This window comes from Magallana gigas, chromosome 5 (genome assembly GCF_963853765.1).
Source record: "Magallana gigas chromosome 5, xbMagGiga1.1, whole genome shotgun sequence".
Taxonomy (NCBI): Eukaryota; Metazoa; Mollusca; class Bivalvia; order Ostreida; family Ostreidae; genus Magallana; species Magallana gigas.
This window is the reverse complement of record NC_088857.1, coordinates 19,522,591-19,540,903: the sequence shown is the minus strand read 5'-3', so window position 1 is coordinate 19,540,903 and position 18,313 is coordinate 19,522,591. Positions and strand designations below refer to the sequence as shown.

The 18,313-nt window shown below is 32.6% G+C and overlaps 1 protein-coding gene across 1 annotated transcript; it reads left to right on the top strand.

Annotated features, from left to right (window-relative positions):
• The first annotated feature begins 245 nt into the window (after positions 1 to 245).
• Positions 246 to 18,046, top strand: LOC105330233 (FAD synthase). Its single transcript, XM_066084760.1, has 13 exons — positions 246 to 373; positions 2,399 to 2,493; positions 2,960 to 3,083; positions 3,234 to 3,343; positions 3,557 to 3,697; positions 3,903 to 4,051; positions 5,543 to 5,631; positions 12,997 to 13,144; positions 13,806 to 13,886; positions 14,986 to 15,084; positions 16,951 to 17,072; positions 17,307 to 17,448; positions 17,772 to 18,046. Exons 1-13 carry the CDS (start codon positions 274 to 276, stop codon positions 17,905 to 17,907), a joined length of 1,536 nt encoding a protein of 511 aa, XP_065940832.1. The 5' UTR covers positions 246 to 273; the 3' UTR covers positions 17,908 to 18,046.
• The last annotated feature ends 267 nt before the right edge of the window (positions 18,047 to 18,313 follow it).

Below are 18,313 nucleotides of genomic sequence, written 5' to 3'. Positions count from 1 at the left end.
ATTTTTGTAAGATGTCAATATTAAAAGTGCAAAATACTCCTAAATTTCCAACGAAGACAGTAATCTGTCGTTACAGTATTTGACCTTTGATCCTTTTAAGTGGCCTTGACCATTCACTGACATAGTCAGGAAATGACTTTTACAAATCTCCGAGGCTTTATTCGTTCAATACTAAAATTAGGGCATGAAAATTTTGCTTCCTGCTTTCATAATCGATGCCGGGCTCGATATACAGTACACTATTTTAATCGGGTTCGGAAATAACACATGTGAATGGAGAGGGCCGTCAGACGAACGACTACCCTATTGAAGCACGTTGTTTGCCGTCGTTCTCTGCAGATGTCTTTACGGGAATACACTGCAGGCATCATTGGTAATAATCTGTGTTGTTCTTGGTTACATACAGCTGCACGGCAACTTTGAGGCGCCCAGACAATATTCAGTTATGTAACAACAAAGTGTTATAAAACCAAAAAACAACCTACAAGTCCCTTATGAATGATGGCAGGGGATATTCTCTTTTGAGAAGTGGACAGGCATAGCCTATATCCATGTAGGCTATGCCTGTCCACTTCTCAAAAGAGAATAGGCACGGGACTGTTTCGTATTAAAGACCCCGAAAAAACCTTATCAGAATTTTGAAGGGTAAAACGTGAGGTTTGGATGGTTATTTGAGAGACCGTATGAATTGCAAATATATTTATTGCATTCATTTTGTGGTTGGGGTAATCCGATATTTCTCTGACTCTAACCCTCGCTTTTATATTGTGACATGCAGGGGAGAACAATATAAAAGGGGGGTAGACTAAGAGGAATATTGGATTATGGTTGGGGGAGCTTATATCATATATTAAAAATTACTATTCATTCACAAATATTTGAACATTCGTTTCAGCACTAATTAACAATAATTTAGTTAATTATACTTACTCTTTATGATCAATTCATTTATTTGTTAAAAGAAAGATGTAAATTATATAAACAATAAAATATTTTCTTTGATGATTCATGGGGGTTTACCGTTATGAAGGTAGCACTATAATTGCAGAAAAATTTTGAATAACTCTTTTGCAATGTCACTACTTTATTCCGCATGAATCGCTAAAGAAATTATTTTTTTGTTTAAATGACACTTTAGTGCTTCATGTGGTAGCACTTTCCGTCAGATATGGAATTAGCTGCATGTCTGGAGCTCCCTGTCTGAAAAAATTCAGAAGGATGATCTGGGAGCTACAATGACTCTTACAGTAAAAAACTGCATGCAATTTATGGTGCACAAAAACTGCGCTAGTTTTGGACTAAGTAACCTTATATACACACAAATAAATTCTGTTGAAAAATTTAGTACCATTAAATTCTTCGAGCAATATACTACTGATATCGTCTCTTTATCTGCCTCGGACATTTTCCGAAACACGCTAACCGACCTTTTAAAATGAAGTACATGTATATTATACATGTTTAGATCGAGAGTCACCATTTTTACAAGTAAACAAACTGTATCACTTTGCTTAACAGGGCTGGTGATGGTGTTTAAAAGAATCTCAGAGGCAAGTTTTGTGATGATGTTAGTAGTAAAATATCTTGGAATCAAATATTTGTACAGAATGTGTTCGGATATAAGATTAATCAGTCCAAACCTATGGCAATTTTTTGTGTGCTGTAAATACGCAGTTTTTTACTATGGGAGGCACTGTGGCTCCCAGATCCAATTTCTTTCAGGCCGAGAGCTACAGACCTGCAGCTTATATAGAATGAAAGTGCAAAACATATTCTCTCAGCAGAGGTTGTGCTACACAAGCTTTGCTTACAACTCTGTCAACACCTGATGTATATGATTCTTGTTCAAACTGAAACGATAGGCAAAGTTTTTTCAAAATTGATGTTTTTACTTCTTTAATCTATAAATACGATTGTAAGTAATTCAATTTAAAATTTAAATACTTTTATTAATATTTTTTTCAAAGTTATTGTGAGAACTATTTTCCAGAGGTAAATATGAACGTCTTTTATCAGAGCACTAGGGGAGCTAAAAGAAATTAATGGATTATGCTCAGATGATGCCAAAATATTTTTCTTGACGAATCTGTTGGTTAGCTTGTTCTTTTCCTGCTCACTGGTTCTTAGAGCTTGCTTTGCTTGCTGGTGCTTTACGCAAGCGAGCTTTGCTTGCTATTAATGCTTGTGGTACCATATTAGAATATGAATTTTTCTCTAGGATAATGTATCCAAGTAAACAGATTCAAAGCATTGATTGCTACCAGACTTTTCATGACATTTTTTTCCCAAGGATTGTATACTGTGATATACTCTGATAACAGAATGATGTAAAGTTTCTTCAGGCATGTTATGAATACTTTAAGGATTTCATAAACACATCTATTTTTTTTTGTTTTAGTCATTGGAGATGAAATTTTGAAGGGACAAACTACTGACACCAACTCACATTTCCTTTGTAAACATCTCTTTACATTGGGAGTCAAAGTTAAAAAGGTATAGATAGTTATAACCATGGAAAAATTGCTTATTATTGTTTATTAATGTGTGTTGTGGAATTTCCAGGTTTCGTTCATGACTTTGATCAGGAGTGAGATTATAAAAAGTTCACATATTTTATTTATACATGTACCTCTATGAAGTTTCCCTTGAATAACACTATTACTTGTAGCAATTTTGAAAAATGATTTATTTTGGTAAATCATCTTTCGACAAACATTTGTTTCAACAAGGCTCTAAATTTCATTTTCTTAAGTCAAGGGTTTAAATTTCTGATCTGCTCTCCTCCTGTTAGGAGAAAAGTGGTTCAGAAATCTTTGATTCGGGATGATCCCAAATGTCATTTAATCCACAAAAATAAACCCTATTCCCGTATTTAAAATATATCCACTTTAATGAAGGACAATAAAACATGTATCATGTATGAATTTAGCTAACTGTTTAACTGTGTATACTTTGATAGATATCAGTGATTGGAGATGATCTGGAGGTCATTGCCAAAGAAGTGAGTGAGTTTTCCTCCAAGTATACCCATGTGATCACCTCGGGAGGAATAGGTCCTACTCATGATGACAAGACTTTCGAAGGTACAGAGAGTTCCACTTCCACTTATCTTAATTCCTGCAGTTTACACATGAAGAGAATAAAAAAATTATTAAAATTTCAAATTAGTTACTGCATGTTAAACTCACAATTCAACAGCAGATGCTGAGTTAAATTTCTTCTTGTGAATTAAGGTGTAGCCAAAGCATTTGATGATGACATCTGTCCTCACCCCGAGATCGTAGAACTTTGTAAACAGTTCTGGGGAGCCAATCTTTCTTCGCCAAAGATGAAGCTTGCCATGGTAAAGAATTCATGAATGTCATTGCTAAGAATATTGATGTAGTTTACAATGTGTTGTGTAATTTATTTTCAAGATTTTTGAAGATTTCATGATATTGATGTTAAAAGTTCATGAAATATTGAACAATGGAGTTACCGGTATTAGGAGGAAGCCATTGATGTTGATACATTATAAGATGCTTTAAAATGTTGTTTATTTCTGTGAAATTTTTAGATACCAAAGTCAGCCAGACTTGAGTATGGAGTGAACAAGAAGACGGGTGAAAAAAACAAATTTCCATTGGTTGTTGTCAACAACGTATATATATTTCCAGGGGTGCCATCACTAATGGAAAGAAGTTTTATAGCTTTAGAGGTTGGTGTTTAGAGGTTAGAATTTGTATGGAAATAATCATCATTCATATATGTATATACCTCAGCAGAGAACATTTATCTGCTAGTGTATTATTTATGGAAGTGTGATCAAATTTTCTTATATTTATTTATTTCTTAAAAAAAAAATTATATAATGGTTATGCTGCTGTGATTTGTATTTTTCTGTTGTTTTTATCTTTGTAAAGGACTTGTTTAAAAATCCTGATGCGCATTTCTATACTGAGGAAATCTATGTACAACAAGATGAGGTGTCAATAGCTCCCATATTAAATGAAGTAGATGAGGAATTTAAGGTGGATGTAACATTGGGATCATACCCAGATTTTCACAACAAGTAAGACTTTGATGGCCATATCAAAGTTAAACAATTTTAAAGAAATTGTACATGAGAAATTGAAAGTCATTAAAATGCTATTTTAAATGACACTTGATAAAGAATTTTAATGTACAAAAAAAAAATTCACCAAGATTTCATCTACCAAACAGCTTGAGTTTTAACGATTGTGTCTCATATCTTTGAGAGAACATAAATGTTTGTTGATTTTTTGTGATTGAACACCAGCTTGTTATTTAATAATCAATGAAATCAATTGATTTAATATTTGAAAGAGCAAATGCTTGCCTTTCTGATAATTACTTTTAGCCTCGTGAAAGTCTAATCAGGCAACACTTTACATATTCTTAGTTTAGGAGTATTCTTGTGTAAATAAACGTTGTATATCAATTTCTTGTGATATTTATTAATAATCATTCTAAAATAAGGCAAGATATGACTGAAAGTGTACTTAGTTCTTTGCAGGAGCAAATTCTAGTAAAATGATAATTTAAAATACTTAGTAGCAGCAAAGAAATGAAGTTCATTGCTAAATACTAGCTGTAAACAAACTTTATATAATTGTGACAACTTTACTTGGTAATCTTCTAGTCACCAACTGTTTTGTGCAGAATAATTTTTCAAGATCAAGACTTGTTCACAATCAGAACAAATGAAGTTTTACAATTATTAGGCTTTTTGAAAGATTCTGAAGTATACTGTAGATTCTTTATTTTACCCGCGTACTTAATTCTGCGATTCAACCGTTTTTCATCAAATCGCAATAACATGAAATCATGAAATAAAAGTGAGATTTCAAAATTTGCGAGATGTTCTTTTCGCGATTTTACGCAGATATTAATTCCTCCATTTTAAGTAGAAAGGACTATGTGCGGTAATATGCATTTTTGCCCCCAAAATTAAAGTTTTATAACGAGCTTTAAAAATTAGGTGAAAGATAGTTAAAATCATATTGAAAATAGGTGTGTTAAAGGTTATCGCCACAGTGACGTCATAATGTAGAAATGACCTCATGAAGTTTGCCTTATTTTGATAAATTGATGTTTTGTAGCAAAATATGGGCATTTACCGATGGTTTTTTGACTGGGAAACACCAATCGCAGTCTTGCTCAAGAACCATTTTTTAGTATAATGTGTATAATTATCTGAAGAAAAATATATTATGTTAAAATCGTACTTGTGCAGACTTGCGCTCTATATTTCCGAATGCAAAATATAAAGCAAAAGTGCGAGTATTTTCATTTGTTTGCAAATTTGCAGGAATAAGGTCATTTGGGTGACTTCATAGGTACACAGCGAATGAGCAATGATAACTAAAATCAAGATTAAAGTTACAAGCATCCACTGTACAATGATTTTTGAAGATTTGATTTTTATACGATACTATTTAAAAATTACTTAAAATTGGGGGCAGATATTTGACCATACCGCACAGTCCTTTACAGTAATACATTCCATCACTTAAGCTAACAAATTCTTTCTGTTCTACAGTTATTACAAAGTTAAACTGATGCTTGAGTCGAGTAATCCTGAACAGATCACCAAAGCTGCTACTGCATTGAAGAATAAACTACCCAATGGTCAGTATGGCAATTTTATTCACCTATATTGAGAAAAAATTTGGTTAGAGAACAAGAGTCAAAACATATACTGAAGTTATATAACTTTAATCAGTTTGAGGAGACAGGATTTCCCATCATTTAAAAGCAACTTGTTACAATAACTTTTTCACCTGATTTGATGCAAAATTGGCCCTATTTTCAAAATTGATGAAATTTTAAATAAAATTTATGGATAAATAGCCAGTTTTAAAACAGCTTGATTTTTGAAATATCTTTAAAGGTTTTCATATTATAGCTATCAAAAACATACTGAGTTTATAGTTAATAAGCTAACCAATAACGTCATGACATCATAAAATGTATTTATAAACAGATACATGTAACAAAACAATAAAAGAAAATCGCATGATTATGGTATAGTTTTTAAATGGGGATCCCTATAATTCACATCTTCGTATATTTGAGCAAAGTAAGAGCGTACTAAGAGTGAAATTGTGAGCTATATTCTATTTTAATTAAATAATGTGTCTATAGTGGTTGCAACCCCCTCCCCCTTTTTTTGAAAGTTCAGAGAGAGAGAGAGAGAGAGAGAGAGAGAGAGAGAGAGAAAGAGAGAGTAATTGATCCTTGGTGTTTTTATTTTACTTTGCAGGATATATTGTTTTGTAAATAAAATTATTTAATTTCATATTTTGATATGTACTGTCAATCTCAGAGAGAGAGAGAGAGAGAGAGAGAGAGAAAGAGAGAGAGAGAGTATAAATGCAAATGTTATTAAGAAAGCAATAACCAAAAGACTGTTTATAGAAAAAAAATTGAATATCTAAAAAATTGCAATTATTAAGGTCTTCCGTTTCCAACGGAAGACCTTATTGTTTTCGTTCGGTTTCTTTTTCCCTATTCTTCTTATTATTATTTTTCTTTTTTTTTCTTACAAATTTTGTGTACGCGATTTCTCGGAAACTGTTCGACCGATTTACGCGAAACTTTCAGATTTGAAAGATAGTGATCTGAACCTTATTGGAAATTTTTTTTACCCATGACGTCACTTCCGGTTTTGAGTTATTCACAATTTAACGATTTTCAGAGGGTCGGCTTGTCCAGGGGTAAACTCCTAAACGATTTAAGATATTGAGTTTAAATTTTCAGGGATTGTAGATAAAAGGTTGTAGATCTGACATGTGGTATATATATTTTCCTGTGACCAAAAGCGCCGAAGCTCGCCCGAGCTCGAAAATTACGGTTAAAAAAGCGTCGTGATTTTTTGTGGTTTTCTTTCAATATCTCTTTCCTCGATAGTATTTTGTTATAACATGTAGAATAAAAAATTTTTATAAAGTCAAAAGCTTTCATTTAATATCAAGAAAAAGGGGCTGGCCCTTCCAATAAGGGGCTGAAGGGGCTCTAAAGTCTTTTAATGATAACTTTTTACTGTGAAATATTTTGTGATACGTTATAGAAGCAATTATGTTCATTCTAACGTTATTCACCTATACATGGCAATCCTTTACTCCTATGTTACATAATTAGGGGATTTAAGGGGCCAGAAGTCCAAAACTTTGATGCTCAATATCTCAAAATGGAGGAAAATTTTGATAAGCAATATTGAACAAAAGATGCTCAAAATATTAAGCTTAACAATGTACAACCATTTATTCTTTGTTATGCGGTCCTTAAAGGGAGTTACAGGGTCGGTCCCTAAAACGACCCTTTGAAGATATCTCGAGAACGGCACACAATTTGTAATTACTTGTTGAACAAAATGTGTTTGAATTGACAAGAGCTTTCATTTGAAATCAAGAAAAAGGGGCTGGCCCTTCCAATAAGGGGCTGAAGGGGCTCTAAAGTCTTTTAATGATAACTTTTTACTGTGAAATATTTTGTGATACGTTATAGAAGCAATTATGTTAATTCTAACGTTATTCACCTATGCATGGCAATCATTTACTCCTATGTTACATAATTAGGGGATTTAAGGGGCCAGAAGTCCAAAACGTTGATGCTCAATATCTCAAAATTAAGGAAAATGTTGATAAGCAATATTAAACAAAAGATGCTCAAAATATTGAGCTTAACAATGTACAACCATTTATTCTTTGTTATGCGGTCCTTAAAGGGAGTTACAGGGTCGGTCCCTAAAACGACCCTTTGAAGATATCTCGAGAACGGCATACAATTTGTTATTACTTTTTGAACAAAATGTGTTTGAATTGACAAGAGCTTTCATTTGAAATCAAGAAAAAGGGGCTGGCCCTTCCAATAAGGGGCTGAAGGGGCTCTAAAGTCTTTTAATGATAACTTTTTACTGTGAAATATGTTGTGATACGTTATAGAAGCAATTATGTTAATTCTAACGTTATTCACCTATGCATGGCAATCATTTACTCCTATGTTACATAATTAGGGGATTTAAGGGGCCAGAAGTCCAAAACGTTGATGCTCAATATCTCGAAATTAAGGAAAATGTTGATAAGCAATATTAAACAGAAGATGCTCAAAATATTGAGCTTAACAATGTACAACCATTTATTCTTTGTTATGCGGTCCTTAAAGGGAGTTACAGGGTCGGTCCCTAAAACGACCCTTTGAAGATATCTCGAGAACGGCATACAATTTGTTATTACTTTTTGAACAAAATGTGTTTGAATTGACAAGAGCTTTCATTTGAAGTCAAGAAAAAGGGGCTGGGGGGGCTCTAAAGTCTTTTAATGATAACTTTTTACTGTGAAATATGTTGTGATACGTTATAGAAGCAATTTTGTTCATTATCAGGTTTTTTACCTATACATGGCAATCATTTACTCCTATGTTATGTAATTTGGGATTTTAAGGGGCCAGAAGTCCATCACTTTAATCCTCAATATCTCGAAATAGAGGGAAGTTCTGGAAAGCAGTATTTAACAAAAGATGCTCAAAATAATGTGCTTAAAAATGTACAACCATATATTGTTTCTTATCTGGATCCTTAAATGAGTTTTAGGACCGGATATCAAAACGATTTTCCCTGATATCTCAAAAACGGTTACCAATTTCTAAACACTTATTAGCGGTTCACAAAAATAACTTTTAACTAAAATGAATGGAAAGGAGCTGATCCTTCAAATAAGGTACACCAAAGGTATAGATAGTCTTTCACCGATTACTCTTAGATCCCGCCTCCTTTTCCTGATACGTTTCGTTGACGAAGATCAAGAGTAAGGTCATTCAATATCCTAAAAATCGGACGGAAGACCTCCTCGTTGCTCGCAACGAGATCGTGTCTAGTTATCCATATGTTTCTTAATGGAAAGCTATATTTTACTGTTTTGTACATTAATAACCATCTGTTGTCTCTCTTTAATGTCCCTTCCTGCCTATATCTGCCATTTAATTTATTTCCCTCAGTCATATAAGCACTTTCATGTATATGAGATCTGTTCGAAAACTACTGAGACAACACAAATATTTTCGTAAGAGACGAATTTTGATGAAAATTGGCATGAACATGGAAGAAACCCCAGCAAAAATTGATAAAAGTAAGATTATGAATATGTTTAATATTATGTTTATGGTCACGGTACATAAACAAGTCGGCATAATCTGGGAGATAAAAAAACTTAAATATCTACTTACTAAGTGTCGGTAGACCTGCAGTTAATGATAACAGAAATCAAATTAGATATGTTCATTTTGCTATTTGTTGCGACTAACTTTTGTGAACGTTTCACATGTGTACGAGTTGTAATACAGAGATAGTACAAATATATTTACCAAGCAATAGAAATCTGACTACGATGGTAATTGGATTTTGACGTCATGGCAGCGCAGCCAATATATGTCCAATTGGAGGGAATCCCCAAAAAAAACCTTTTCAGGCAAAGCAATCACTTAAACAAAAAATATAGGATGGAAAAGAGCCAAGTGCTTCAGTTTTTTCGGGGTTATTTTTACTGATTGTTTTAATAACTAGAATTGAAACAATTGGATAAAATATGAAGTACTTTTTACACTCTAACTGGTGTCAACAGTTCTAAAATAAATACATAATGAGAGTAAGTGATGATTCACATTAATTTGACTTTCGGGTAGAAACAACACAAATTTTTGTGCAGAGAAACTCAGGCATGGAGGGAACATGTAAATTTTGGCATCTTAAAATTAAAACAAAAGATGAGAATTAAAGAATAATTCATGTTTTTTGTTCGTTTGTAAGGGGTTTAAAACATATATGGGATCGATGAGACATTGTAAAATGACGTTGCAATAAGTTTGCAGTTGCTCCGGATCACTTTTGTCAGCTTACAAGGAGTGATTGATCTTATCATGATAAGGACTAGAAAACTATTACATGATTAAACTGTATCCTGAGTTACTCTCTGGTGATTTTTCAAGGATTTCTTTTATTTAAAAAGGGAATATGAGTAAATGTCTCTATAATTTCCGAACAGCCTGTTTTTGTATAAAACTACAACATATGCTTTCTAGGGAGTAATATGTACATTATATCTAAAAATACCAATGTATAGAACCAAATGAAAACTGTTAATGTATATATTTGAACTGTTATTAAATACTTATGTGTATGGGTAATGTTTATTTTGATATATAAAAGTTCAATAAAATAAATGCTGTATCTTGAAATCTATATATTTTTTTTCTTAATATGCTATTAAATGTAAGTCGATCAGTTTTTAACAAATACATAATAACATGTACAGGGGGTTGTCGACCAACTTTTTTTTTTACAAGGATTCCATAACGTAGGAATATGATTTTTTTTTTTCTGGGAAAGAATATTTTTAGGCCGAAGTCAAAATTAAGTGCTTCAAAACTGATTTAGATATTTCTTATAACTTTGTAGAAAATCATAATTTGAAATACCTGTACATAGATCTTTAAAACTATATCGCGTCTTGAACCTGACTTCTGAATTGAAAATAAAACTGAATTGAAATTAATGAACCAGTACAGACTCTCTCAGATATTAAAAAGGTCTTGTAAAAGTATAAAAGTAATCAGAGGCACTTTATGACGTCATTTGTTTACACCTGTTACGTCATTTATACAGAGAATAACAGTGCACAGATAACTTTTATATATTCATTATAAGGTAAACTTTAAGAAATTTTGAGGTTTTTAAAAGAGTTTCCCCTCTTATGTTAATCATAAAAACAATAATTTTTGTCACTACACAACATAATTAAACATTTTATCTGCAATATATGGCATGTTATTGTGAGAAAATCAAATTTGCTGTGTCAAAAGACTTAATTATTAACTGTTAAAAAAAAAAAAAAATTCATTTCTGTAAGGAAACGTTTTAATTTCATTAATCTGAGTTGTGTGTCAATATTAAAGTTGGTTTTTACATTCACATTTTTATTTAAGCATTATCATAATGAAAAACTGATTTTATACCGTAGCTAATTGATGAAAACATCCATGTTTTGCTCATCTGGGAAATACAAAATAATAAAAAACAAAAGTGGTTGCAGTCTTGTACATAATTTGTTCTGTTTTTATTTTGACAAGCAGTCTAAAATTGTCCTATTCTGAAGTTTTGGTGTATGTACTTGAATGCGGCCTTATCGAAATGTCAGATCAAACATGACAACAACCATATATTTCACAAAATCCATATACAAGGCTCAGTTTCGGAGCTTACAATTACCAATCGCACGGAGTTTTTGGCAAACGAAAGTTACTTTCATACATGAGGTATATCCTACATGAATTATTGTGGTGAACAGATTGAAGATATCTTAATTGTGTTTGATTTTTCACATTTCAATAGGGCCAGTATGTAATACATAGCATACCCAGTTCTTTCCTCAGGTGTGTTGATTTGGAGACATTTCTACTTGCACAAAATGCACTGATTATAGGAGGAAATTTACACTTGATAAAATGTTTGATATTTCATGTACTGGTGGGAACGTAAAGTGTATCTACATTCAAATGTATTTCTAATATAGAAGTCAGCAATACCAGTACATGTGACTTTAAACAATACCTAAGAAAATAAACTGTCTGTGTAAATAGACTTTAACTGTTTCAATCTACATACACTGTAAACTAACCATATATATTTGATGTTTCTGTGAGAGAAAGACAGAAAAGGGATAGAGAGAAAGTGAAATTTAATTAGTAACACTTTTTCTCTGAATTGAGCTTTATTAAAAATTGATTATGTTCAATAAGTGGCTGATGAACTCATTGCTCAGCATGTTATCTCTCCAAGTGGTGATTGTCAATGCACACTGAATGATAACATTTGACTTCCTGGTCACGATAAAAACAACGGTATACATGAAAGAGATAGTGTTGTTTGTTTCTGCTCAGTAAGCGAAATAAAAGGACTAGATTTTCTTTTAATCTACTGTTAGATGAGTGTCCTCCAGAGACCGTGTCACATCATTGGTAAACAGTAAAGCAAATACAGGGGAAAATTAAGTTACTGAAAAATGCGGGAGTTTGTGTAACAGACATTGCAAAGATTTTATCACATACATTATTATGGGTGTGTATGAAAATTGTGAGCAGACCTATTCAGATAAGGAGTTAGTCCCTCAGCAAACAGGTATTAGATTAATTTAATATAATTTTAATATAAACAGTAATTGGAATAGTGGTAAAATATAGGGTGTCCTAATTTTTGACCTAAAACTGATTTTAGAAAGACAGGTTTGTCTTTTCAGTGTTAAGTAAATTGGATAAGGTATTGAACCTAGATCATTAAAAGTGTGTAAGATTTTGATTGTATAATGAGTTCCCAAAACAAACATTACTGCATGGTCAAGGTACATGTACGGTATTAAAACAATTATTTTTGCCTTGTATTTTAAAATTCAGCAGTATACTAGTATTTAAAAATAATTTATTTTTTTAAGTTTAAATTGGATTTAACAGTTATGTGAACTGAAGGTTCTTTTTATTCCATAAATTAAGTGGTAGCTTAATTAATTTTAAAATTCTCTTTAGAGCAAAATAGAGGTTAAGAGGGAAGAGAGGATCAAATTACCGATATCTTAATTAAAATGAAAGTAGGAATACATCTTTACATTTTGTTTAATTTTTCTTTTCAGGAACACTGTCATATATATGGTTTACTTTAAAAAGATATATTTCAAAATCATCTTAATCTCCTAAGTGAGCTATTGCTAATGCTCCCTTTCAGTCAAATGCAACATGTACATCCTTTTGTAAATACCTATGATGTTAAATGTTCATGTCATTTTACAAGTACATGTAGTCAGTTTATAATTTTTATGCTACATTGTATAAGTGCCATAAAACAGAACAAAATTTTTAGATACCTGTCAATAAACTGGTATAACAAATTGTTATAACAAAATTATAAACTCAGAGCTATATATCTTTAATTTTCTTATTTTTTATTTTCAGAAAGTATTGTGAACTATGATAGTCAGCCTATTGTAAATGCTGCTGGGAGAGTCTACAAGTTAGTGGAGTCCTGTAGCAGTGATGATGTGTACCGGAACAATGTCCAGAAAGCTGTCTCTGTGTTAGAGGAATGTTTACAAAAGTATAGGTAAGCAGAGATCTCAAACACTGCTGCTTTGTTTGCACTTGCAAACAAGGAGCTAATCACTTCTGTCATATTTTTGCTCATTTAGTTCTTATTGTTAGTGGGAATATTTTAAATGGAGTATAAAGTTGAAATTCATTGAACATGTAGATTCCTATTTTACACGAATACTTAGTTATACCCCAGACACCTTATTTTTTTTTTTTTTTTAACAATATACATTAACTTTTGTTTCACCATTATTGATTCAACTTCACTTTTAGTTTTTTATCAAATCCATGAAATAAAATATATCTTATTTTAAATATTATGGGGAATCATTAGGTTTCATGGTTGCTCAATTTTCATGGTATTTGTTGGTAGCCCTCCTCCACGAATTTACTTCCTCGATGAAAAGAAATTTTGAAAGTGTTGGTTTTCTTACTGAAACTAAATATTGTAGCATCCACGATATTACATCCCCACGAATAAGCAAAAAATGAATCCATGAAAATTGTCCCTCACTCCCATGAATTTGAATGATTCCACAGGAAAATGATGCTCACTATCAAATATAATACATGTTCTTCTTAAGCACTGCACGTATTCTGGCTGTCCCAAGAAGACTTGCTGTCTTCTCTGATAAAGCTCTTAGTGCAATAAATGAAATTGTTTTTATTTGCAGTTTAGATGAGATATGTATTGGATTTAATGGAGGAAAGGATTGTACTGCATTACTCCACTTGTATCATGCTGTCGTTAAAAGGTATTGTATGTAAGGGATATCAGTAGTAGTATATCAGTCTAGTGTGATGCAATAGTTAAAGCTTCTTGGTCCAATTTTATATCAAATTGTATGCACGCTTTTAAACGATGGTTATGCTAAGTGTATGTATGATAATAGACATTGCAGTAGTTTTCCCAGTCAATTATGCCAAATTTCAATGAAGAAAAATACGTACAAAATTTGCTAACAAAACAAACGACATAAAAGGGTACCACGTTATTTCGTCTCATGTAAGAGTTCACCCCTGACGACGAGGCGGGTATGGTTGTATTACGACTTTGACATCGATTTAAATAAAGGTCGAAATGATCAGACAAATTACAAATAAACATGTGTACGTTTTGTTCGCTTATATTTCTGAAGTTTTCTTTCTTTACGATCGAGGCATAGTATGCATATGAGGGTTGAATAACCCCAATTATTGGGGGGACGAAACCAAACGGTTTCCTTTTCTAAACATTCCCGTGATGCATTTTGATTTGTTTTTTCGTTTGCCCAAAAAGAAATTATTTTTATTTACTTTGAATATTTCTAACTTTGAAAGGACACCGATTCTGCTGATGTAAATAGGAGAAAGTCTTTAACTTTCTAAGATAAATGGTTTGTGTAGAAAAAAATCTGATACTGTAATAACAAAAAAATCGGACCAAGCAGCTTTAAGGAAAGAATTGAAATGCTACAGTACGTATGGTATATGAGCATAGGATTAAACTTTATAAACTGCAGTTTATAAAAAACACAAACTGTTCAAAGTTGTGTGATACTCATTTAACATAGGAAGAAATTAAATTCATTCATGAGAATTAAATTTTCCACTACCTTGTTAAAAAATAGAATTTAAGAAATGATGTTGATGTGTGCAAAATTTAATTAAAATTTAAATAAATGTAACATAGAGGGAATTAATATGCTTTGTTTGCGCTTCTTATTGTGATGTAGGCAACTTACACAACATAAATGAATTTGTTTAGCCAACCAAAAAAAAGGCTTAACAACCAGAATTAAATTATTAGCAAATGTCTGCATTTTATAAACAAATGAGATGAGTAACAGTCATGCATTACATATACCATTACAGAAAATACCCCGGTCATCAAGAGAAGCTCAAAGCTCTGTACATCAAAAGCAAGCTGCCGTTTCCAGAGGTAGAAAAGTTCACACAGATATCAAGAGACAAGTATGTCAATACTTGTATTTAAATTCAAAACTTTCTTTAGGAAATGTTTCTTGAAGAATTGAATCAGCTCTGCTATATTAAAATAATCGGGTGCGTCTTTTTACCCCAATGAACCCCAATGATACCCCAATGAACCCCAATGATACCCCAATGAACCCCAATGACACCCCAATGATACCCCAATGAACCCCAATGATACCCCAATGAACTTTGAAATACCCAAATGATGTTCATAATTGATACACTTAATGAATTTTATGTAACAACATGTTACACAAATGAAATTTCAACTACGTGTCGTTTTTTCACTGATTGGGCCATATTTTGTAATGGGAAATGATTAGAATTTTTTAAGCTAAAATTTGACTCAAAGATTGTTTGTGACCTGTAATTATGTCCTGATGGGAGCTTTGGTCATTGGTGCTAGTTCAACATAACTTTAAGAAAAAGAGACATATCGATTCTTTTCCATTAGAGAAAGACTTCAGTTTTAATATTTTCATTTGTGAGCTTGCTCGCAGTACCTCTAGTTATTATCAAATGACTATTATTATCAAAGTACATTGTATACATTTATTAAATTATACAAAACATATCCCCAATATTAATAACACAAGGCACCTTTAACGTGTCGGGTCCAATGATATCTATAGATACTAAGCCAGTAAATTGAATATATAGAGCACTGAAAATGGCTAACAACGCGAATTTTTACAATTTCAATTTTTCGTGTCGCTATCCATTTTTAGTGCTTTATATACGTGCGGACCCATATACGAGAGTTTTTCAGTAATTATTGAGACATTTTCTCTTATTCGCTTAGGAACAAAGGTTAGCTCTTGAAATTTCACAAAAATCTAAATAAGGATAGAGTTTATTGATGTGAAAAGTTTTCTGTCTACGGCATGATTAGATCATCCCTAGTTAGCTGTTCAACGTGCCTTGGACCAGTGACCCGGCGCAAGTTCTGCAAATTTTCATTGGGATATCATTTGGTATCATAGGGGTATCATTAGGTGTATTTGGGTATCATTGGGGTAACATTGGGGTTCATTGGGGTATCATTGGGGTTCATTGGGGTATCATTGGGGTTCATTGGGGTATCATTGGGGTTCATTGGGGTAAAAAGACGCACCGAAAATAATCATACCCCATGCAACTTAGTTGCAAGGGGTATATTGTTTTTGACTGGTCCGTTATTATGTCAGTCAGTCCATCAGTTAGTCTTATTTTATCGAAAGCGGAAGTCTTAAGCTGCTGTGCAGAATATTACGAAATTTTGTAGGTATTTAGAACAATGTGTAGATACGCATATTACCAGGATATTTGATTTCCTTTATTTTTTGGGGAATTTTAGCCCTTTTGATCTTAGAATTTTGGCCATATATTAAATATGATAATGAACAGTTTGTAAGCGCAACTCCTCTTAAACTGCTGCAAGGGATTTAGTAAAATTTTGTAGGCATTTAGGACACAATGTGCAGAGGTGCATTTTACCAGGAAATTCTGATTCCATTACTTTTCTGGGAATGTCTGCCCTTTGAAACTCAAAAAATTTTTATTTGTTAAAGACAAAGAAATAGATGTGCATATATATTTGCGGGCAGTTTTTTTTTTGCAAGTTATGCCCTTTATCAAATTATTATATTTAATGCAAACCTTGCCATTCATAAAGTACTGGTATATCATTGTCAAGTAATAGGGGCTGGAGCTTGGGGTATGTGAGCTTGCTCACTCTTTCTTTCATTTTCAAACTTGGTAAAAGTTTTGATAGAAATTATTTTGAATTTAAAATTAAATATCAATTTGAGTTTTTTTTATTTGCCTTGACTGTCATCTGTGAAATTATTTGTGGTTTGTTTATAGATATCATTTGGAGATGCTGCATTTTGAAGGTCGTATAAAGGATAGTCTAGGACAGTTGAAGGCCAATCATCCCAACATTAAGGCCGTCATCATGGGCACCAGACTTACAGATCCTTACTCAAGTATGTCCTTTGTCATTAATGTGGCATGTCATTACAAAGCATTGTGAGCTCTATATCTTGCTTACAAGATGATAGTTGAAACTTAAATTTTGGTTTGCCCTCAGAATTACCTCAATGAAGTATTGTAAACATTGAAAATTGGAAAAAAAGATTTGAAAATTTTTCTCATTGTTAATACCTGTACAAACTTAATAAGGGCAATGTATTGATTTAAAGTCTGGTATACTTTAATAGGTCATTTAGAAGCATTCAGTATGACGGATGCTGACTGGCCACAGTTTATGAGGGTAAATCCTGTCCTACATTGGTCCTACGGTCACGTGTGGAAATTCCTGAGAGATCTATGTCTGCCATACTGTAGTCTATATGATAGAGGGTAAGTGTTGTGTATTTTGATTTGTTTCTTGAACATTACTTGTTTCGTTTTTTTTTCTTCTTTTTTTTGTATGCCTATTAGCTTAAAAACCAAGTCCGGATAATACAGAATTCATTCAGATATAAGCCAATCACATTAAAGATTTACCATCACTTGATACTTTACTTTGAAAGTCTGAAGATTTAATTGTATAATTGCATGACAGAAAGAATTTTACATTCAACTATAATCCACTCCATACATAACTTGTATTTTATTTCAGTCATTTCTTATTGAAACTATCGTGTAAGATTTCTATTTTCTTATTTACATGGATTCTATAGGTATACCTCTTTGGGCAGTATGAACAACACCCACCCTAACCCACTACTACAATACGTAGATGAGCATGGAGTGCTGAAGTACAGACCTGCCTACACACTGTCGGACCCTACGAAGGAGAGGGATGGCAGAAATTAGTGTTCATTGTATATACCTCTGACAATGACAGTGGGTGGAATGATCCTTCTGTGAAGATCATCACCATTCATTTGTCTGGACCTACCCCATGTACTTACATGTATATGGTCCCCCTTTACACAATCAGATGAACAAGTCAATGGTTAGATGATGGAGCTTACTGTATACTGTATACAGGGTATATATTAAGGAAGAGATCCAGTCAGAGAGAGAAAGTATGAAATGTTTGGAGCTGAAATATTTCAAATACACAGCCTATACCGCCTACATTTCTTACAAGTAGAAAAATGTGTAAATTTCCTGCTTGTGTCTGCACACAAGTTTAATTTAGAAATATAAAATATATGTGAGGTGGAATGTGATCTATTTTTTGGAAGCAATGTAGGATTTGGAATGATAAATTTTA